At 47.3% G+C, this 18,829-nt stretch overlaps 1 protein-coding gene across 1 annotated transcript in view; it reads right to left on the bottom strand.

The window, feature by feature from the left end:
- The window catches only part of LOC126548564 (piwi-like protein 1), a 153,946-nt gene that overhangs the window by 122,549 nt on the left and 12,568 nt on the right, over positions 1–18,829 (bottom strand). Inside the window, exons 2-3 of the mRNA XM_050196791.3 lie at positions 13,498–13,623; positions 8,323–8,527 (exon numbers count right to left, since the gene is read on the bottom strand). Coding sequence (XP_050052748.1) covers positions 8,323–8,527; positions 13,498–13,623 — 331 coding nt within the window. The remainder of the gene's footprint in view (positions 1–8,322; positions 8,528–13,497; positions 13,624–18,829) is intronic.

Raw genomic sequence — 18,829 nt, 5'->3', positions numbered from 1 at the left:
CTCCCTGGGGTACACCAGTCTCCTGTATAAATGGACGTGATAGTACATTCCCGACTTTCACGCGGAAGGTACGGTTGGACAGGTAACTTTCTATCAGTTTTAGCATATTGCCATGGATTCCCATTCTCGACAAGTCTCGTAAGATTCTGTACCGCCACGTTGTGTCGTAAGCCTTCTCCATATCCAGAAATACCGATAGGAAAAACTGTTTGTGGATGAAAGCGTCGCGAATATATCCTTCAATGCGTACAAGATGATCGGTTGTGGACCGCCCTTCTCTAAAGCCACACTGACAGGGATCTAGCGCTTTCTTCAGTTCAAGGAAGTGAATTAGTCGTCGATTAATCATCTTTTCAAATACCTTACAAAGGCAGCTTGTGAGGGCTATCGGGCGGTAACTTGCCACTAAGGAAGGATCTTTGCCCTGTTTCAAAGCAGGGACAACAATGGCTTGTTTCCATGCGGTCGGAAGGTACCCCACAGCCCAAATAGTGTTAAATAGTGCAAGTATTGTAACTTGCGTGTCACTGTGTACGTTTTTAATCATTTCATACATTATTCTATCCGGTCCTGGCGCAGAGCTCTTGCATGCGTTCAAGGCAGCTCTCAACTCTGCAATACTAAAAGGACGGTTGTATGGTTCGTTCTGACGACATTTTCTGATTAGAGGCTTACATTCTTCTATTTGTTTGTGTTTGAGAAACGATTGTGAATAATTTGTTGAGCTTGACACGTTCTCGAAATGCTCCCCAAGTGAGTCTGCCTGGTCTTGTAGTGTATCGCCCTGTGTGTTTACCAGGGGGAGTGAATGTGTTTGCCGCCCTCTAATCCTATTAACTCTGTTCCAGGCTTTGGCCTCATCCCTAAACGAGTTAATGCTCGATAAAAACTTGTGCCAGCTTTCTCTTCTGGCCTGTCGGCGGGTTCGCCTGCCTTGGGACTTTATTTTTTTAAAGTTGATAAGATTCTCTGCAGTGGGAGAAGCGCGTAGCAACCCCCACGCCTTGTTCTGATTCTTACGGGCGATCCTACATTCGCTGTTCCACCACGGTACACGTCGTTTGCATGCCAGACCACTCGCTTCGGATATGCATTTTGATGCGGCATCTATTATGAATGATGTGAGATACTCTACAGCAGCATCAATTTCTAGAGAAGACATGTCGGCCCATGAGATGTTAGTGAGAGTTCGAAATTTCTCCCAGTCGGCTGTGTCTATCTTCCACCTAGGAGCTTGCGGAGAATATTCGTTTTCTTTTGATGTTCTTATCAGTATGGGAAAGTGATCGCTCCCGTAAGGATTCTTCGTAACTTCCCATTCAAGTTCGAGCAGTATAGACGGGGAAACTATAGTAAGATCTATTGAAGAAAATGTTCTGTTTGCTAGAGAGTAATATGTGGGTTCCTTTTTATTCAGCAAGCACGCACCGGAAGAAAAGAGGAGCTGTTCAACAAGACGACCTCGCGCGTCTGTACGAGAGTCGCCCCACAGGGAGCTGTGCGCATTGAAATCGCCAAGAACAAGATAAGGTTCTGGCAATTCGTCTATAAATGACTGAAATTCATGCTTGTTTAATTTGAAGTGTGGGGGTACATAAAGCGAGCAAATGGTGACGAGTTTATTTAAAAGAACAGCTCGAACCGCCACTGCTTCAAGGGGCGTTTGTAGCTGTAAACGCTGACAGGAAATATTTTTATGAACCAAAATGGCAACACCGCCTGATGATACGACAGCATCATCGCGATCTTTGCGAAACGTGACATACGGTCGGAGAAAGTTTGTGTGTTGTGGTTTTAAGTGTGTTTCCTGTAGACACAGCACTTTTGGATTGTGTTTTTGGATAAGCTCTTGCACGTCATCAAGGTTCCTGAGAAGTCCTCTGACGTTCCATTGAATTATTGGGGTATCCATATTGGTAGTAAATAAGTGCTGTGTATACGGAAACAGATGTATTAATTACAGAGATTTCAGAGCTTAGGTTCCAGAGCTCTTTCGAGGCCCTGTAACCGGGGTTTTACTCTTTTTGAAGCATTCGAGAGAACCTCGACGCTCCTTAGGCGCTTGGTGCGCCTTGAGGATGGGTGTAGTGTCCATTGCCTCTTGTGAGGCGCCGGACACGTGCTCTTGCGAGCGAGATGTTTCCCGAGAGAGTCCCGCCTTGGAGGGCAAGACCCCTGCGCCCACCAGCCCGGAGGTCGATGGGGCTCCCTGAGGGATCTGGCTGCGCCGGCTGTTGCCAGCGCTGGAAGGGGCCGGGGAGGTTGGGACAGCCTCGGCGGCGGCCACCTTCGGGGTCGGTGGTCCCTCATTCTGCGTCGACGGAGCAGCGCTAGCTGCAACCGCCGCGGGGGCAGATGGCGTAACTGCCGACTCACTGCCTGTGGGTCGGACAGCCGCCGGAGGCCGTTGTGACGCTGCCCCCTGACGCGCCACATCGGCAAAGGTTTTCTTGGGCAGGTACGATACCCGCCTGCGTGCCTCCTTGAAACTTATGTTTTCTTTTACTTTAACTGTTACAATTTCCTTCTCTTTCTTCCAAGATGGGCACGACCGCGAGTATGCAGCGTGCTCGCCTTCACAGTTTACGCAGCGGAGAGAGTTTTCACAAGATTCAGAAGTGTGCTCATTAGCACTGCATTTAGCGCAGGTTTGGCGGCCTCGGCAGCTCTGAGAGCTGTGACCGAAACGCTGACATTTGAAGCAACGCAGGGGATTAGGGATATATGGCCGAACACGGAGCTTGATATACCCGGCCTCGATGGACTCGGGCAGGACACTTGTGCCAAAAGTTAGTATCAGATGTTTGGTCTGTATTTCCTTGTTGTCACGCCTCATCTTAATTCGCTTAACGTTGACGACGTTCTGCTCACTGAAGCCCTCCAAGAGCTCAGCCTCAGTCAGCTCCAAGAGATCATCATCGGAGACTACGCCACGGGTGGTATTCATAGTACGATGCGGAGTTACTGTCACTTTGGCGTCGCCAAATGATACTAGGTTCGGTAGGTTCTCATATTGCTTCTTGTTTCGGAGCTCCAAGAGGAGATCACCGCTTGCCATTCTGGATGCTTTGTAACCTGTACCAAAAACTTGGGTGAGAGACTTAGACACGAGAAATGGTGAGATTGTTCGTACGGGTTTGTTTGGTGTTTCGGAGTGGACTACGTGGAAGCGTGGAAAAGTTTCTTTTTGACGGGCGAAAAATTCTAAGACATCATCGGTGCGCCCCCTCTTCAGGGAGCGATCAGGTAGTAGGGGAAAGGAAGTAGCCATAGGAGATTGTAATTTCGGCAGTAATGCCAGCCACCCACCGTGGAGTCCTACAAGGGGGCGCTGCAGGGCGTGTGAGACACGGCCTGCAAGCGCCAGCTGTACATTACCACTATAACCAAATATGAAATAACCTAGGTTGGCTATTCACACAAGGTTAACCCTTGCTGCCTGGAAAAATTGGAAGTAAGCGGAAGCTAGGAGGAGACAGGAAAGACGAAAAGTAAGAGAAAGACGAAGATTGGAGGGAGAGAGAGACAGGAAAAGGCAACTACCGATTTCCCCCGGGTGGGTCAGTCCGGGGGTGCCGTCTACGTGAAGCCGAGGCCAAAGGGGTGTGTTGCCGCCGCCGAGGGGCCGTAAAGGTCCAAACACCCGGCATTGGCTCAACCCCCAGGATCCCCTTTTCCCCGGACACGGCTAAGCCGCGCACGGCTACACGCGGGAGGGTCCAACCCTCGTGTGCTCGGGTACGTGGTGTCGCAACGCACCAAACGCCTGCTTGCGCAGACGCCCCTGCGGGGTGTTTTCTTGATAGCCTCAATAATTCGACATTCGGTTAATTAGAACATTTTTTGCAGTCCCATGAAATCCGAATTAACAAGGTTTTACTGTAGTGGAGTCTACGTTAACTTTCAAAATCAAATTTGAACTGCGCGCCACTGTGACGTTCAGCAGGTGGACTTTTGTGGGCACGCCCCGCTCCTCCATAGCCTTAAAGGAGTAGAAGTACTGCGTAGTGCAAGATATTGCCCATAACTTCGCTTCTGCTGAACACATTGAAGTACTCTTTGCAGCAAAGTATTTCTCAAATAGCCTGTTTTAACTTTAAGTGCATTTCTCCACTTCAATAAAGAAGTTTACAGGGCCCCTTTAAGCGAAATTTTGTAGCTCCCACCAGCAGCAGGAAAAACTTAACAGCCTTTTACACAGCCTCGCAGTTTGTGGGGATGCACGACTAACACGTCCCCTGATATGTTGTTTTCTCACGTAGCTCCCGTCTCCTGTAATCCGGCTTTGTCGCGTGGCTTTACTGCGGCGGTCGGTATGCTTGCAGGGTAGTACGAGAGATGGCGTGAGTGTTGCTCTGCTAACGCCACCTAACGGCAGGGTTACTTGGGTGCAAGAAGGAGAAGGCTCTTCCTCTTTGGCTCGGGGTGGGCAAGTGGCGCGGACTTTCTGCGCATGCACCGATCCATGCTTCTGCAAGACCATCTCGCGAGGCCTACCCCGGAATGCGTGACCACAATCGTTCGAACGTGCCACCATTTGCGTGACCGTATGCGCGAACGACCAGGCGCTGTTGTCCAGCATGGGGCGAGCATATTCAATTGTTATCCGGTCGCGGTGAGTCGGACTTACGAGATTTGTCGCGCACCCATTGGCAGGTTTTGTGGATAGCAACTCGGCTAGCAGCCATTAGTCTATGAAAGGTGCAATAAATGCCTTTGTGATTGTTTGCACTACTGTGTTGTCGTTCTTTTGTCCCAAGAGCACGGGTGAGAACCCCACAGGTTCAACATAATATTTACTCAAAAGGTGACAGTCATCCAACCATGTGTCAACTTTAGTACCCCAAGCAACTCACTCTTCAATGAGCACCTCAAGCACACACCTTAGAAAACCTTTGTGTTATCTATATCAACACCCCCCCCTTTCCATACAGTGTGCCAGTACCTCATCAGCCACACCCCTTCAACTGCCTCTTCATGCATATATTGTGTGCAGCTCTTCAACCCCACATGGACATTTCAGGCAAGCCTTGACGTGTTAGTTTCTTTGTGTAATTGTTTCAGTCAGTTCACATCTATTCTCTCACAGCAGTGCAACACTCCTCGGCTTTCTAAGCACCAGTAAGCTGATGCAGAAAGCTGAAGAAATCACTACTGCATCATCACGATGACAACTCTGTTTCTTATGAAGGACCATTGCTGCCTAAACGTGAATGAGAGTTGGACAGCACCTTATTGCAACACTCATAGAAATTGAGGTACACTAAAGAGACAAATGATCCAAGCTTTATTAGTAAATGACTCTTCTACAATACAGTTGAACCTTGCAATTTGCTTTCGCAAGAATTTTGCTCGTACAAAATGAGACAGCACAGATAAGTAATGCGTCGCAGAAAGAAACTTTGCTGTAAAAATTCCGTTAGCCTACTTTGGCAAGCTTGCTCGAGGATATAGAATCGCAGTACTCACAGTACAAAGTGCACCGCATGTGTCGATTGGCAGTGGCAGCCCTGTTGTGGAGCAGTATTCTCGGCCAGTTGCTTTCGGAGATACAATCAATTTTGCGAGATTTTGCGTAACTCGGCACCGGATACAGAGCAACAGTGCTCCACGCATTCATCAGCATTCCTGCAGCGCACGCTGTCACCCAAAGGCGCCGACACCTCTGGTGCCAAGCACGAAAGTGATAGTATCTCGTATACCCAAAGGCAATTGATCGAGTTCACGGCGCCTTCACACTAGTCTACGTCCGGCGTGGCATCCACAAGGGATGCGCATTCCCAGACAATCGCTCAATCACACCCCGATGCATGGCACTCCATGCTGCGACCACCATCTCAATCACCATAAACAATTCCACATTGGTTGGACATGGATTTCTTTGTTTTTGCTGCATTTTTCTCACCGAGGCGTACATTATGCCCTGCACTATTATAAGTGCACAAAAACCATTGTCACATGCAAGTAGTAACATGCCTACTACTTCAAACAGGCTGGCGGCCATGATGTGTTTCCTTCCAGCGCTTGGTTGTTTTTATAAACAAAAATGGTGGCGCCCGCACAAGTGTTATGGGCTGGTATTTTACGAAATTTTAGTGCAACGCAATCACATTTGAGCACATTTTGGAGCCTGCTAGCCTTGCCCGAGTATTTAACCCTTTCGCTGTCGGACCTTTCTGGCCGTGACGCACCCCCAGTGTCGGCTTGGTTTCAGGGAACGAGCATAGCAGGGAATGAACATAGCAATTTATTTTTGACTATGATTGGTATACAAATAACATAGTCAATGCAATATGCACATTTCAATGTTCTGCAGCTGTTATTAGTAAACATCATCATCATCATCATCAGCCTGACTATAACATCCGAATCTGACGATGCGGAACTCATCTCTTCGTCGCGTTAGACTCTGTCCGAGTCCAAATCTGAGCTCGGCTCGTATTCTGAATTGTAAGAGCCACCGCTCCAATGAACAGACGGTCTCGCGCCGCTCAGCTATCCGAAAGAAACCGCGCACAGGGAGGATGCGCTTTCAGTCGCCCGCGCAAAGGAGATAAATGGGACGTTGCGTGATCAAGAAGAGGGAGATGGAAAAAGGCTAAAACAAAGTTCGAAGGGCTTTACGTTTACTGCTGCAAGTCGGAAGCGAGGGTGCGGCGAGAGAGCGAAAGCAGCAATCGAGTCACCATTTTCGGAGAGGCAACGGCGACGCGTGCGCCTGAACTTGACGCGCCGTAGCAGACGCACCAACAGAAGAAAAATAAAAACCTTCAAACCGGTGGAGATGGCAGAACAACCCTTGAACCCATAACCCCACGCGCGCGACGCATGATCCAGCAAACATGGTATACAGCATACATGGTACACGGGTGTTTTTGTATTTAATCCCCATCCCCATTTTTTTGCATTTCATCCCCATTAAGGGTTACGGACTGGATTCCAAGGGAAGGGAAGCGTAGCAGGGGGCGGCAGAAAGTTAGGTGGGCGGATGAGATTAAGAAGTTTGCAGGGACGACATGGCCACAATTAGTACATGACCGGGTTAGTTGGAGAAGTATGGGAGAGGCCTTTGCCCTGCAGTGGGCGTAACCAGGCTGATGATGATGATGATGATGCCAATCTTAGAGGCTTTGCCTGACTTGTGAGGTCACATCAACATCGTGACCATCACATCCTTTTTCGGCATCCCCACGCATGGCCCGCTATCGCCATTCTGTTGAGTTTGCCTTACAGACAGCGTACCGCCATGCTGTGCTTGTTTATTTAGTCTGCGTTCCAGACAGCACTCTGCTAGCTCCAAGAAGCTTTTTTCGTGAAGTTATAGATAGGCCACGTCTAATGGCACCAACGGTGCCTTCGCAGTGCAAATGAGCCCAACTCCGCAACTAAAGAGGCTGAACTGCCACCTACAATAAGCTCAAATGCTGACATCATTGATGACCTGCTAGGCAGCAGTGTGCCGATTCCTGCCGCCCTTAGGTTTGACGATTTTGCAGACGTTGACAGCGCGGTTCCGTCGTATGCCGAACTGAACAATGACGAAATAAATGAGCAATTCCTCCCAACATCAAACAGCGACTCTGGCTCGGATGATGATGTGCCATGTGTTCCGGAGCCTTCCACGCGCGGATCTGACTCAAGCCTTTGCAAACTCAAAACTAGCATAAATACAGATGGACTTGGTTGCACGTAAGCGAAAGTGCATGCAGTAATGCATCGGCCACTTGTTCCTTGCACACAGGCCTTAAAATGTAAATAAATTGATCCTTTTTGGATACATTCGTTTTTTCGGACATTCGATAATTCAGACGTTCCCCGTGGAGCCCAATTTCCAAATCGGTTGTCGACTGTACTGGTTGCATTACTGCCTCTTCCGCCTTCCCCTCCCACCCACCCCCTTCGTCATGTGGCTGCTAAACAACATCAGCCCAAGCAAAAACTACTCAGTGCTCAGTTCCAGGATGGGGCGTACCCAGCGTGTCAGGTTTACACCAGCCACTATCAGTATGCTTCCCAACATACAAGATGCTTCACTGAACAGCGAGCACTACGTGTTATCCCACTGGCTTTCCAGTGCTGCACGTAATTTACGCATCGATCCTTTTCACATGCAATTGAGCCCAATTATCATGCACGAAAGCCGACTGGGGTCGCTTCAAAGAGCCCAAAAGCTTTGCAGGGAGCCTGACCAACATGTATTTGCAACTTGAGCAATTCTGAACATTTGAGCCAATAGACTACCCTTGTTAAAGGGCCACAGTCATTATCAGCACACATTGAAGAACACTGGCTGCGCAAAAAAATGACATTGCAGTACTGTACCTGCTCTGGCTCCTGCTTGCTCTGAAGGGCTTGGAGTCAGCTGGCGCGCCATCATGCTCCCAAGTATGGCACCACGGCCCATCACCGGCACAGGAGACACACCAGGCGTATCGAGTGTGGGTGACAGTGATATGCCACTTGATCTACCTGAATCTGGGCTCGATGATGATGCACCGCTTCCACGGCCTGAATCAGGGCTATCAGCCTGTGATAAGCAGACGAGATGGAAACAGAACTGAAATAATTTTCTCGATGGAAATTGTAAGGGAACAATCCACTTTCACTTAAAAGAACAGTGCATCACACAAAGTTGTTTCTAATCAACCCCACAAATATGCACTGCAACTCAAGCACCTTTCGATCTTGCTTGTTCTAATTTCCACTTTCTCACTCATGTTTCATTCATCCACAATGCCACACCTGGTCACAAAAGTGTTTCAAAGCATGGAAACCTACTGAAGCGCTAAACTTAGTCATTGCCAAGGTACACAACTAAAAGTCGTGAGGGCACACTATCAGGGATGGAAGCAGCCAAGGGAGTGTTGGAGCAGCTCTGGGAGCAGCAAATTTGGCACACTCGAGCAGGTTTGGAGCAGGGATTGTTTATTTTGGAGCAGAAGATACACATTTTGCAGCATGCTAGGCAACGTCGTGGCCACCACGTTGTGGCCGCCATCTTGTTTGTTGATCACACCTCTAAAGCAGCAGCATGTTGCTGCCGATTGCGAACCACTTTCATTCCTGACTAGACAGGTCTAAGTGCTGACTATGCAATGCTTCCTTCAATTCCAACATCTGAGACCAGACTGAAGGAACAGAAATTTAATTTTTCACAATTCCTGCATTCTGAAAACATTTTAGGGCAGTATATGAAATAGGGTTGCCCGCTCAATCGATTACTTTAGGAATTACTAGTTGTAGTGCATGGTAAAAATACACAAGCTAGCATGCCTGTGTCGGGTCACTCCGTTTGCCAACCAGTGCTTAAGCCGAAATTACACCTACAGGCGAGGTCCACTGAACTAATACAGTCAAACCCGGCTATATCGAACTCGTAAAAAAACGCCTATCAGTTCGATAAAGAGCATAATTCGATATAAGCCTGCTAAATAATTGGATGTCATAAAAGCACATACCATTTATAAAATCACTTTATTAACGAAACTAGCTTAGTTTGGCATAAATTAGTCCTGCATTTTCTTCTGCTTGGACAATTTCGCTGCCTGCGACGCACGCACTTCCCCACGTTGTCTAAGGAGTCGGAGCAGCTGAGGCCGCAACCTTCCGCATTCGCGCAGAAGCGCCGGACTAATGCGAGTGAACCAATCACTTCGGAGGATGTGGGCAAAGGACCGTAGTTGCTTTCCTCAATGTGCCTACTTTCATTTGTGCTCGGTACGATGTCGGCGATGTAGTCTTCGTTTCCGGGCTCTACCGTGGTCTCGACACCATCATCTGCACTCACAAACTCGTCCACCGTTGATTCGAATGTCCCGAAAATTTTGACAGCTCGCTCCAAACTTCGGCAAGACCGGCAACGGCTTCGTCGCGTTCATCAGAATTTACAGTCCTCACCGAACACACGGAAACCGGCACGTATGAAGAACCCCTCGTACACGGCCGTGCGTACGCGTCGGGCGCCATGGGCACCGGGTTGCGAGTCTGGCCACTTTAGCCCTAATCGTGCCGAGAGTGCTCCTCGGAATCTTGCACGCTGCGGGGACATCCAACTTCTCATCGCGTTCGACGCGATTTATGATTTCGAGCTTCACGACGAAAGGCGAATTCTGCCGCTTCATCACGGCAACACTGCGGGAGAAGGCCCACAAGGCGCAAACACGATAAACCAGAGAAGCAGCCAGAGAACTCGCACTTTCGCCATCTTACACGAAGAGAGCACAAGAGCCTCTGATTGGCTGTCTGAGCAAGCGCTGTAGGCGGGCCAGGATCATTTTTTGCTGGGGAGTGTCGCTAGATAGTGATCTAAAGAAAGGAAGGACGCTTGATTCTGCAACCCGTGAGGGAGCACGGCGAAGCCTCGTCAGGGGAGAGGGGGTGGCAGGTGAAAGATGATAGAGAAAGAGGGAGGATGTGGCCTAATAGACTCCACTATGCGCGACAGGGGGAGTGTCGACGGCTCGCCCGAACAACCCGAGGCAGCGCGGTCACAGTAGGGAGAGCGGTTGGATGGAGCCGCGCCGCCGGGTTACCCCGCTACCGCGAGGGAAAGCCAACTTCTGGGGGCACTTTTCCGCCGCTTGACGTTCGATATATCGAGAGTCACTGCAATATTTGTTCGATGTAAGCGTAATTTTTGCTATATATACTCATTGTAACTATACCGTGACCAGAAATTGTTCGATATATAGAATAATTCGATGTAAACGGGTTCGATATAGTCGGGTTCGACTGTAATACCATATTTATTCAAATCTAGGCCGATAGTATTTTTTTTCCAAATAATCATATACCAAACTCTAGGGTCGGCTTAGATTGGAGGATCTTAAAAATGTGCCAGTCTGTAATTGAAGATGATAAATATGGTACATAGCTAGGGCCCCCATCTAGAAAAATCAGTATTGCAGCCGCTACTAGCCGCGTCAGTAGCCAACCGCACAAGCGACATCGCCATTTCTACCTGTGTCGTATCGGTATGGTGGCTAAGTATCGGCAGGCGGCGTGGCGTTATCGTAATGGCACTAAACAGACGATGCCACCAACGAAAAGTTGTGCTAGCCGCAGAGGCATCGTCAAACATTCAAGTCAGGCAGGACTTTAGCCTCTATGAGAAAAACATCCGTCGTTGAAGGGGGCAACAGGAGACTCCTTTTGTGTGTGCATCAACAAGGAGATGATAGCGATAACGAAGATAAGCGCATGATAACAGAGAGGAACTTATCAGCGAGATCATGCCGCATTTTGAAGCGTACGATGCACTGTCTGCGCATGCGTGGGCACGCGGACGCAAGCTTGCGCACGTCTGCAAGTGTACGAGACTAGCAGCGATGATGACGTAGAGTGAGCTTGGCATGTTCATATTACAAAAAAAATTAAATTATGGGGTTTTACGTGCCAAAACTGCTTTCTGATTATGAGGCACGCCGTAGTGGAGGACTCCAGAAATTTCAACCACCTGGGGTTCCATGTTCGTATTAAATAAATACTGTTTTCATTTTGTGAACGCTGTCCTCACTTTTTTGCTCGGTTTACATTCGAGGTAAGTTTTTTTTTTTCTGGCTTCAAACATTCGGGGGTCGGCTTAGAAACAGGGCCGGCCTAGATTCAAGTAAGCGCACCATTCACTTCAGTATATTTTTTTCCCAGCTCTCCAAAGTAGCATTGGAAGTTGGGCGAGTTGGTGTTGGTTCATTCTCAGATGAGCACAAAAAGACGGGACGTGAAGAAGAAAAAGGCAAGACAGCAACGACTATGAAATGATTTGTTATTTATCCCAATAGCTGGTCGGAAGGCTGTTGCTCTGCCAGCACTGCCACACAAGCTCTACAATCGTCCTGCACCTTGAGCAGTAGCTGTTGTGGGACCTTGAACCTCTTTATTTTTCAGACGATCTAAAACAGGGCACGGAACATATGAAATATTGCTCCGTCATCAGGACTGTTTTCACGAGCGTGAGTATATGAATGCTCCTTAAAAGCCTTGCCCTTGACGCTACCCCTACCACCACACACCTGTATTTTTTCATGTAGTTTAATTGCTCATGTTTCGAGCATAATTCTGTTCCTAAATGTTCACTGAGCAGTTGCTAGCCAGCAGGACTGTTTTAGGAACCTATGCAGTCAGATTTTTACTGCTGGACCATAGAAATCCCAGCTTAACAGAATGGACAATTTAACCAAGTTCGCAACTGCAAGGACAACTTTGTTAAATAGAGGTTCGATTGAATCTACTCGTGAAACTGAATCGTGGGAAGGTTTATGCGGGAAGTCAGAGGGCGATGGTCGACGTTTCGGCTCAACTACTATTTACTCGCATAATGATTGCACTTTCTTGTAAAAAAAATTGATGTGAATTCAGGGGTGCGATCATTACGCGAGTTAAATTTTCTGCGAAAAGAAAAAAACAATTTTTTTCATCCCGCATTTGCTGCGGGATGACAACAGGTCAACAAACAAGCAGCTGCCACTGTAACAGTGCAGGACATCAAAACAAAAATGGTGACCAGCGAAGCAAGCCGAGCGCAATTTTTTTTCTTCTCATGAGTACATTACACGCATTGAAACAGTTTCTTCCGTATCAGTATTGAATATCGTTAATATCGGCAAGTCCGCAGCAATAACGTAGCCATGTCCACTTTGAGGGGACAGAAACAGAGATGGGCGCGCTTAGCTGCCAGTGACATAGAAACACGTGGCAGGCATGCTGCGAAAACTGCGGCATTTGTCTTCACTACTATCCTAATATGGCATGTTTCCGCTAAGGGTGGGTGAATATCTTACATGTGTTACAAGCGTCGGCGTATGAATAGGGTGCACTTCTCACGTATCGATCAAAACGTGGCTACCATCGTTGCTGCTCGCGATTTGTTCCGTGCCCACAAGTGCTGACAAGGAAACGAAAGGCGCCTTTTTTGTTGTTGTTGACTGCAACCATTATAAAGCCTACAAATAATAAAGCTAAGACAAGTTTGGTTATAGATTTTTTGTTTTTTCCTGGAAGTGCGGAAAATGATGAAAGGAATGAAATGGGGCATCTGGTTAAGAATCTGTTTGGTGCGTGCAAACCATTTGGTATGTCTTGAAGAATCGTTCGCGTGGCATTCGACAGATGATAAGCGCGATCATCATTAGCTAGACTTAGCACACACCATATCGCTGGGGAAAGTTCGGGGTGCAATGATTATGCAGGAAAGAAAAAAAAATTGACAACAAAATTCAGGGGTGCGATCATTATGCAAGTACATATGGTACAACATGACACAACAAGAAGAATGCATTGCTGAAACACTGAAATCGGACCAGGGAAAAGTCAAATGTGTATAACACCAGCACGCAGAGTGCCATGCCTTCTTGTATGTTTGCTTTCGTGTATGTTTTTACCTCACTGTTTGCCCAATATTCTAAAATGCTGTGTGATGGAGCAAATAAAATACACAAGTACTTTTCTCATGCCCTAATAAAGTTAAAAAAAGAAGTGTAGGGATCAGAAACTGCATACCTGGGGAGCCGCTTCTGTGGCACCATCAGATCCAGGGCGCCTGGATTGCTTCTGCAAGGCAGCCAAGAGAAGTGCTCCACGGCCACCACGACCACAGCCAACAAAGGGCTCATCCTCATTGGAGGCCTGCATAAAAAAAGCCAGAGTATAATTATGACACAAAGGGTTCACACCCCTTGCACCATCTGCATGTGGCTAAAAGATAAAAAATAGGCTACAGCAGTTTTGAATAAAACAATGTTTAAGAATGGGGGGTGAAAAAATGCGAAGAAAAAGTGTGCAGATGCAATAAAGAATTATCAAATTAACCCCCCCCCCCCCACAACATGGTGTATCATATATATATAACATGCATAAAGAAACTGACTTTACGTAGCCGGAAAGAAAATGTTAGATAATTACTCAGAATCTGTGTCATGTATAACAATAATATGCACAGCAACCCTAGCTCCTAAAAAAAGTTTTTGTTGAAAGCACTCATGAAAATAAGTGCTGATGCCAGAATACCTGGCAGCAGCACTTCATTTACTAACTTTTTGTATGTTGTGTGAACAGGCTATTTTGATAATTTTTACCTTTGAAATTGGCACACAAAAATACAAGGGTGTTTGCCGTTTATCAACCTGTAACATACTCAACAAGAGAATTGTTCAGCTGGTTCTGTGAGGCAAGCATTAATTGCTGTACCATATATAATACAGCATGCAGTTACAGCTTTTGTACGAGAACAAATTTTGGATGCTAAATATGTTTTACTAACCATACCGTTTCTTAGCACCATTCCTGAATACGTCAGAAAATGAAAAGCTAGGAGGAATTTCTATAAACATAGCATGGGCCCTGCTGTGGTCCCGAGCTTACAACAGCCACAACAACAAATGCACTAGGGAAGAGGAAGAAGGCATCCTTCACGCTTACATCACTCTATAAAAGACTATGTAAAGAAAAAAGTCACAAAATGAAGCAATGTAAAGGTTCCACTCTCAATAGTTAGGCTACCAATTAGTCAAGGATGGCATCCCCAAATTAAAAAAGAAAAACTACTAGATGGGGTGGTGAGAAATTTGGTTTATATTTTACAACAAAGTTTTAAGTTGTTTCGATGGCTCTGATATTTTCTTTTTTTTCAGGTTTTCGTGCAATTTAGTTGCCTTTCTCTTATGGTCACGAAAAATACCAGCAACTGCATCATTTATACATATGTGAAAACTTTTGGTCATAAAATCGCAACTGTGCATTTCTTTAAAGGACCCCTCATCGGGCCACACAGCAAACTTTGATTATAAGCTGGAAGTTGTTGCGCGTTTTCTAGGGAGCGTTTTGCGGCAAACATTTTTGATATTGGCTTATTAATAGCCGAGATATAAATATTTCAATGCCGCGAACCTATGATTTCAGGAGATGAGCTTCACCTCAAACATCTACGCTCTCTCCGCTTGCCCTACCTAGCCTCTGCAAGTTTAATTCCTTCCCTGCATTCTCCCATACCACAGCTGGAGGATTGCGTGACGCATATGTCACAGGCCCCACCTTCATTTTTTTTTTTTAATGAGAGCTTTACTAACCTCGTAGAGCCAAGTTTTGCCATCACCGCGACTCTGACCTTCATTTGACCGCAGCTGTGCCATAGCCTTGGCAACGCATCACGTGACTCGCCGCGCCTAGCTCCATCGCAGCCGCTTGTGCTAGCCACCACCGCCGGCTTGGCGCATGCACTCTCCGCAGCTGGGGTCGCCGCCTGACCATGTGACTCGCCGCGCGCCTGGCTAAGAGGAGCGCCACGCTCGCCTAGTCAGTGCGAGCTTGGCCATGGATGACAGTGAGGCTGGGCCGTCTTCTCTGAGTGTTGCATGGGAGCAGGAGGCTTTGTGCCATCGTCGCCAAGCGGCGTCTGACCACCCTGCAGATATCGCCCAGCGAGCTGCTTCACTGGAGAGGGTCCAGAATGCAACAGGCGTCGCACCATCGAGATCAAGGTAGCGACCGCGTTCGCGCCCTGTCCGTTCGTACTTCAACGCTGCGCATGTTCGCAGCATCTTTTTGCATGTCTAGCACTTGCGCTTTCCCTGTGGCACAACATGCGTCGCACCATCGAACGATGCATGTCTACCCAAGCCTAATCACAGTCATGCCTAGCCACAGAACTAGGGCACAGCTGTCACACCTTGCTTAACGATGAGTGTATACGTAAGTATAATAATTAGATAAATCAAAGGTTAGCCAAGTGAAACCAAGATTTAACCAGGCTAAGCCAAGCTTTTGCTTTGCATAGCCAGGGTTAGCTGAGCTAAGCCGCAGCAATTTTTTTTTCTCCTCGCTTTTTTGCAGTGCGGTGCATTTTCGCTGACGGTGTCGCGCGCAAGCTGTCACGATTGTCTTGTTTCACGCAGCGCACAATTTTGCACACTGTGCACGAGGACACCTGACTAGCAGTATAAGTCAGTGCTACACGAATACTGAGGCAGCCACAAGCGGATCACAGAGCACGATCGCACGATGGAACATGGTAGAAAATGACAGTTTCGGTGTCTGCGTGCGCGACCGCAAGACATGGGAACATGCAGACAAAACAGAAGTACATTTCTCTTGCTTCAGTACGAAGTAAAACAAAACCACGCAAACATTCGGTTAGTGTTTTATTATGACTCTAAGCTTTAATTCATCTATTCAAGAAACATTGCACAAATAACAGCTGTTGCTTTAAATAACTCTTGAAGTCACATGTCATCACGAGCGACGTCACAGCACAAACACGTGTACGTAGGCGCACTAGCACGTGTACGTCACCCTCTGGCCTGGAGCACGGCCACAATGAGGAGAAGGGCAAACGGCGTTCGGTTTGAAATTTCAGATCTTTCCGCGGCGCGTAGCGATGTAATACTTTGCAGACACGATCGTTATTGCACGTTGTATGCTTTACACTTGTCAGCTGTTGAGGGGCCCTTTAAACAGCTTTTTTGTTTAGGCCTATCTGGCCTAAATAAAAGCTTATTTTTTTTATAAGAAAAATAACTCCTGCAGTAAGGGGTCAAGCATGGCTGCATAAGTCACTGGGTGGCAACATACAGCCAGCCTATAGTACACAACTTCAGCTACACAAAGTATAAGGAGGCAAGGAATGCTGCGAGCTCATTCTGCACAAAGCCTGCATTGTACAAATCGAATAGCAACACGTAGATGCTGCCACGTTGCACTGGTGAAATGAATAGAGAGGTGCGGTTATTTCCTGAATCCGCCTTTTTCATGGTGCGACAGCGCATGCACCATGCCATAGCGGATTAGTCGCATAACGTTTTGGAAGGGACGCGAGCGGCCGCACAGCCTGATATCGCAGGAAAGTCCCCTGAAAGAAGTGCACGGACGCGCACTGCAGCAGAGACTCGTGCCGTGTACCGCGTTGGAACTCCACTGGTATATAGTGGCTCAACGTCAGCGTGGTGCCGAAAGCATGCGTAGCATAGGACTGCAACTCCACTTTAAAACAGAAAGCGGACAGGGCTTCGTCTGGACTGCACCGTGAACCACGTAGTTGCCGCCTTGTATTGATAACTAGCATACTTATCGATAAGTCCCTGCATTACACTTGGGCGACACTTGAAAAACATCCCGTTGCTGGCGAAGTCTTCTTGCAGAATCGGCCCTCTCTTGCTGGTGGTGGTAGCGCATCTGACTTCATACTCGTTTAATGCGCGGTAACACTGGGTCGATACGAGACCGACAAGATGCTGATGCCAATTATTCTGCACAGTGCGTCGCTGAGACCATTTTATCACAATAGGCCGACAACGACACAACCGACAGGCGCGAGTTGTCACGCGACAAGCTTTCTTGTCGACGGCGGCGACAAAAGCGTACGGACCATGATCGCTCGAGTGAACCCCCCGCCATAGGCGCTGACTAAGGGGTTGTTCCCTAGCCCCCTCCAGAGTTTTCTGGGGGGGGGGGCTGAGCCACCACCCCCACCCCCCGGCGATGCTGAAGCCTTCCCCCACCTAACATGTCATTGTCAGAGTTTTGTCACCCACATCATTTGAGGTTTCTTTTGACTTGCCTCGACCTTTTCACTTAAGATTTTATTGTGGCTAATTGCTTACTGCATCATTGTTGGTGCGGACGTGCACAAATTTTAATACATACTTTATTTATTTCTGCAAATCCTGACAATAGGAGAACAAGCGCATTAGAAGTACCAGCGGCGGCTGCCTCGTCCACATTTTTTCACTTCAACATTGTTTTAAATTTACACAGTAAACATCATGCACATACACATTATCTTTAAATATAAAAACAGGACAAATGTTAATATATTTTGAAAGAGAAAGAGGTAGCTAATCAAGAAATAATTCTAATGGTATGGATAGCTTATGCCTAGAGAATGAATATGTTGCTGTATGTTCACCTAGCTTCAAAATGTTTTGCATGCTTTTTTGACCCTGAAAAACACCTGTAGACTTTAGTGACCCCTTCGGCAGTCTTTTATTAACGGTGTGTGAAATACACGTGAATGATATGGGCCTCAGTATATCGCTTCTCTTTCCAGTAAGCAAAGCTAACGGCTCATTAAAAAAACACTTCTAATTTACAGCATTTATTAGGGGTGGAAACATCGTCACTTGCAGGCAGAGGTCATAAACATATACAGGGTGTTCCAATTAACTATTATACACCGACTTTTAAAGAAACAGCATTACTCGAAGAAAACCTAGTGCACATTGTCTCCATTAAAGTGAAGTAGCTGCCAGTAATCTTTTCATTACTGAGATTTAATTAGGTAATTCTAAATAATTACCCAACTCGACATGTACCATCATAATTATCAAAATGTTAATGAGGCATTTGTAGGCACACCCAAGGGACATCCAACTGCGGTATTTTCAGCAACGTACTAATTGCGTATTAATATTTTTCTGACTGATAACGCTGGAAAAGATGCCGAATACCACGTGACTGCGCTCCCACCTGCATCATAAAGCAGCGCTCTTGAACAGGCTTCTTCTGAGTTAGCCAGAACGAAATGAAGGAAATAAAGAAAAGGAATTCACAGCCCAAGCCCTCCATACAGATGGTTAACCAGCGAAGCTGAAACGTGCGGCACCGGTGTTTATCCCTGGGTTAATCCTGAGTGTTCATTAAACGACGGCTTGGTAGGTGGTATGGACCTTCGGTACACAGTTGCTGCTTGCGCTCGGCTGCACGAGCCACTTCTTGTGCCTGGGCTGCAGCATCGAGACGGCGTAGATGAGCTCATTGCCGTTTCTGCTCGCCGTGTTGCTAATCGAAAGGTGTCTGCTCCTCAGGAGTATGACTGACGCGTGGCCTACCCATTCTGGAG

This window comes from Dermacentor andersoni, chromosome 1, assembly GCF_023375885.2.
Source record: "Dermacentor andersoni chromosome 1, qqDerAnde1_hic_scaffold, whole genome shotgun sequence".
Lineage (NCBI taxonomy): Eukaryota > Metazoa > Arthropoda > Arachnida > Ixodida > Ixodidae > Dermacentor > Dermacentor andersoni.
Note: the sequence above shows the minus strand (reverse complement) of the source record. Positions and strands in the feature narration are given on the sequence as shown.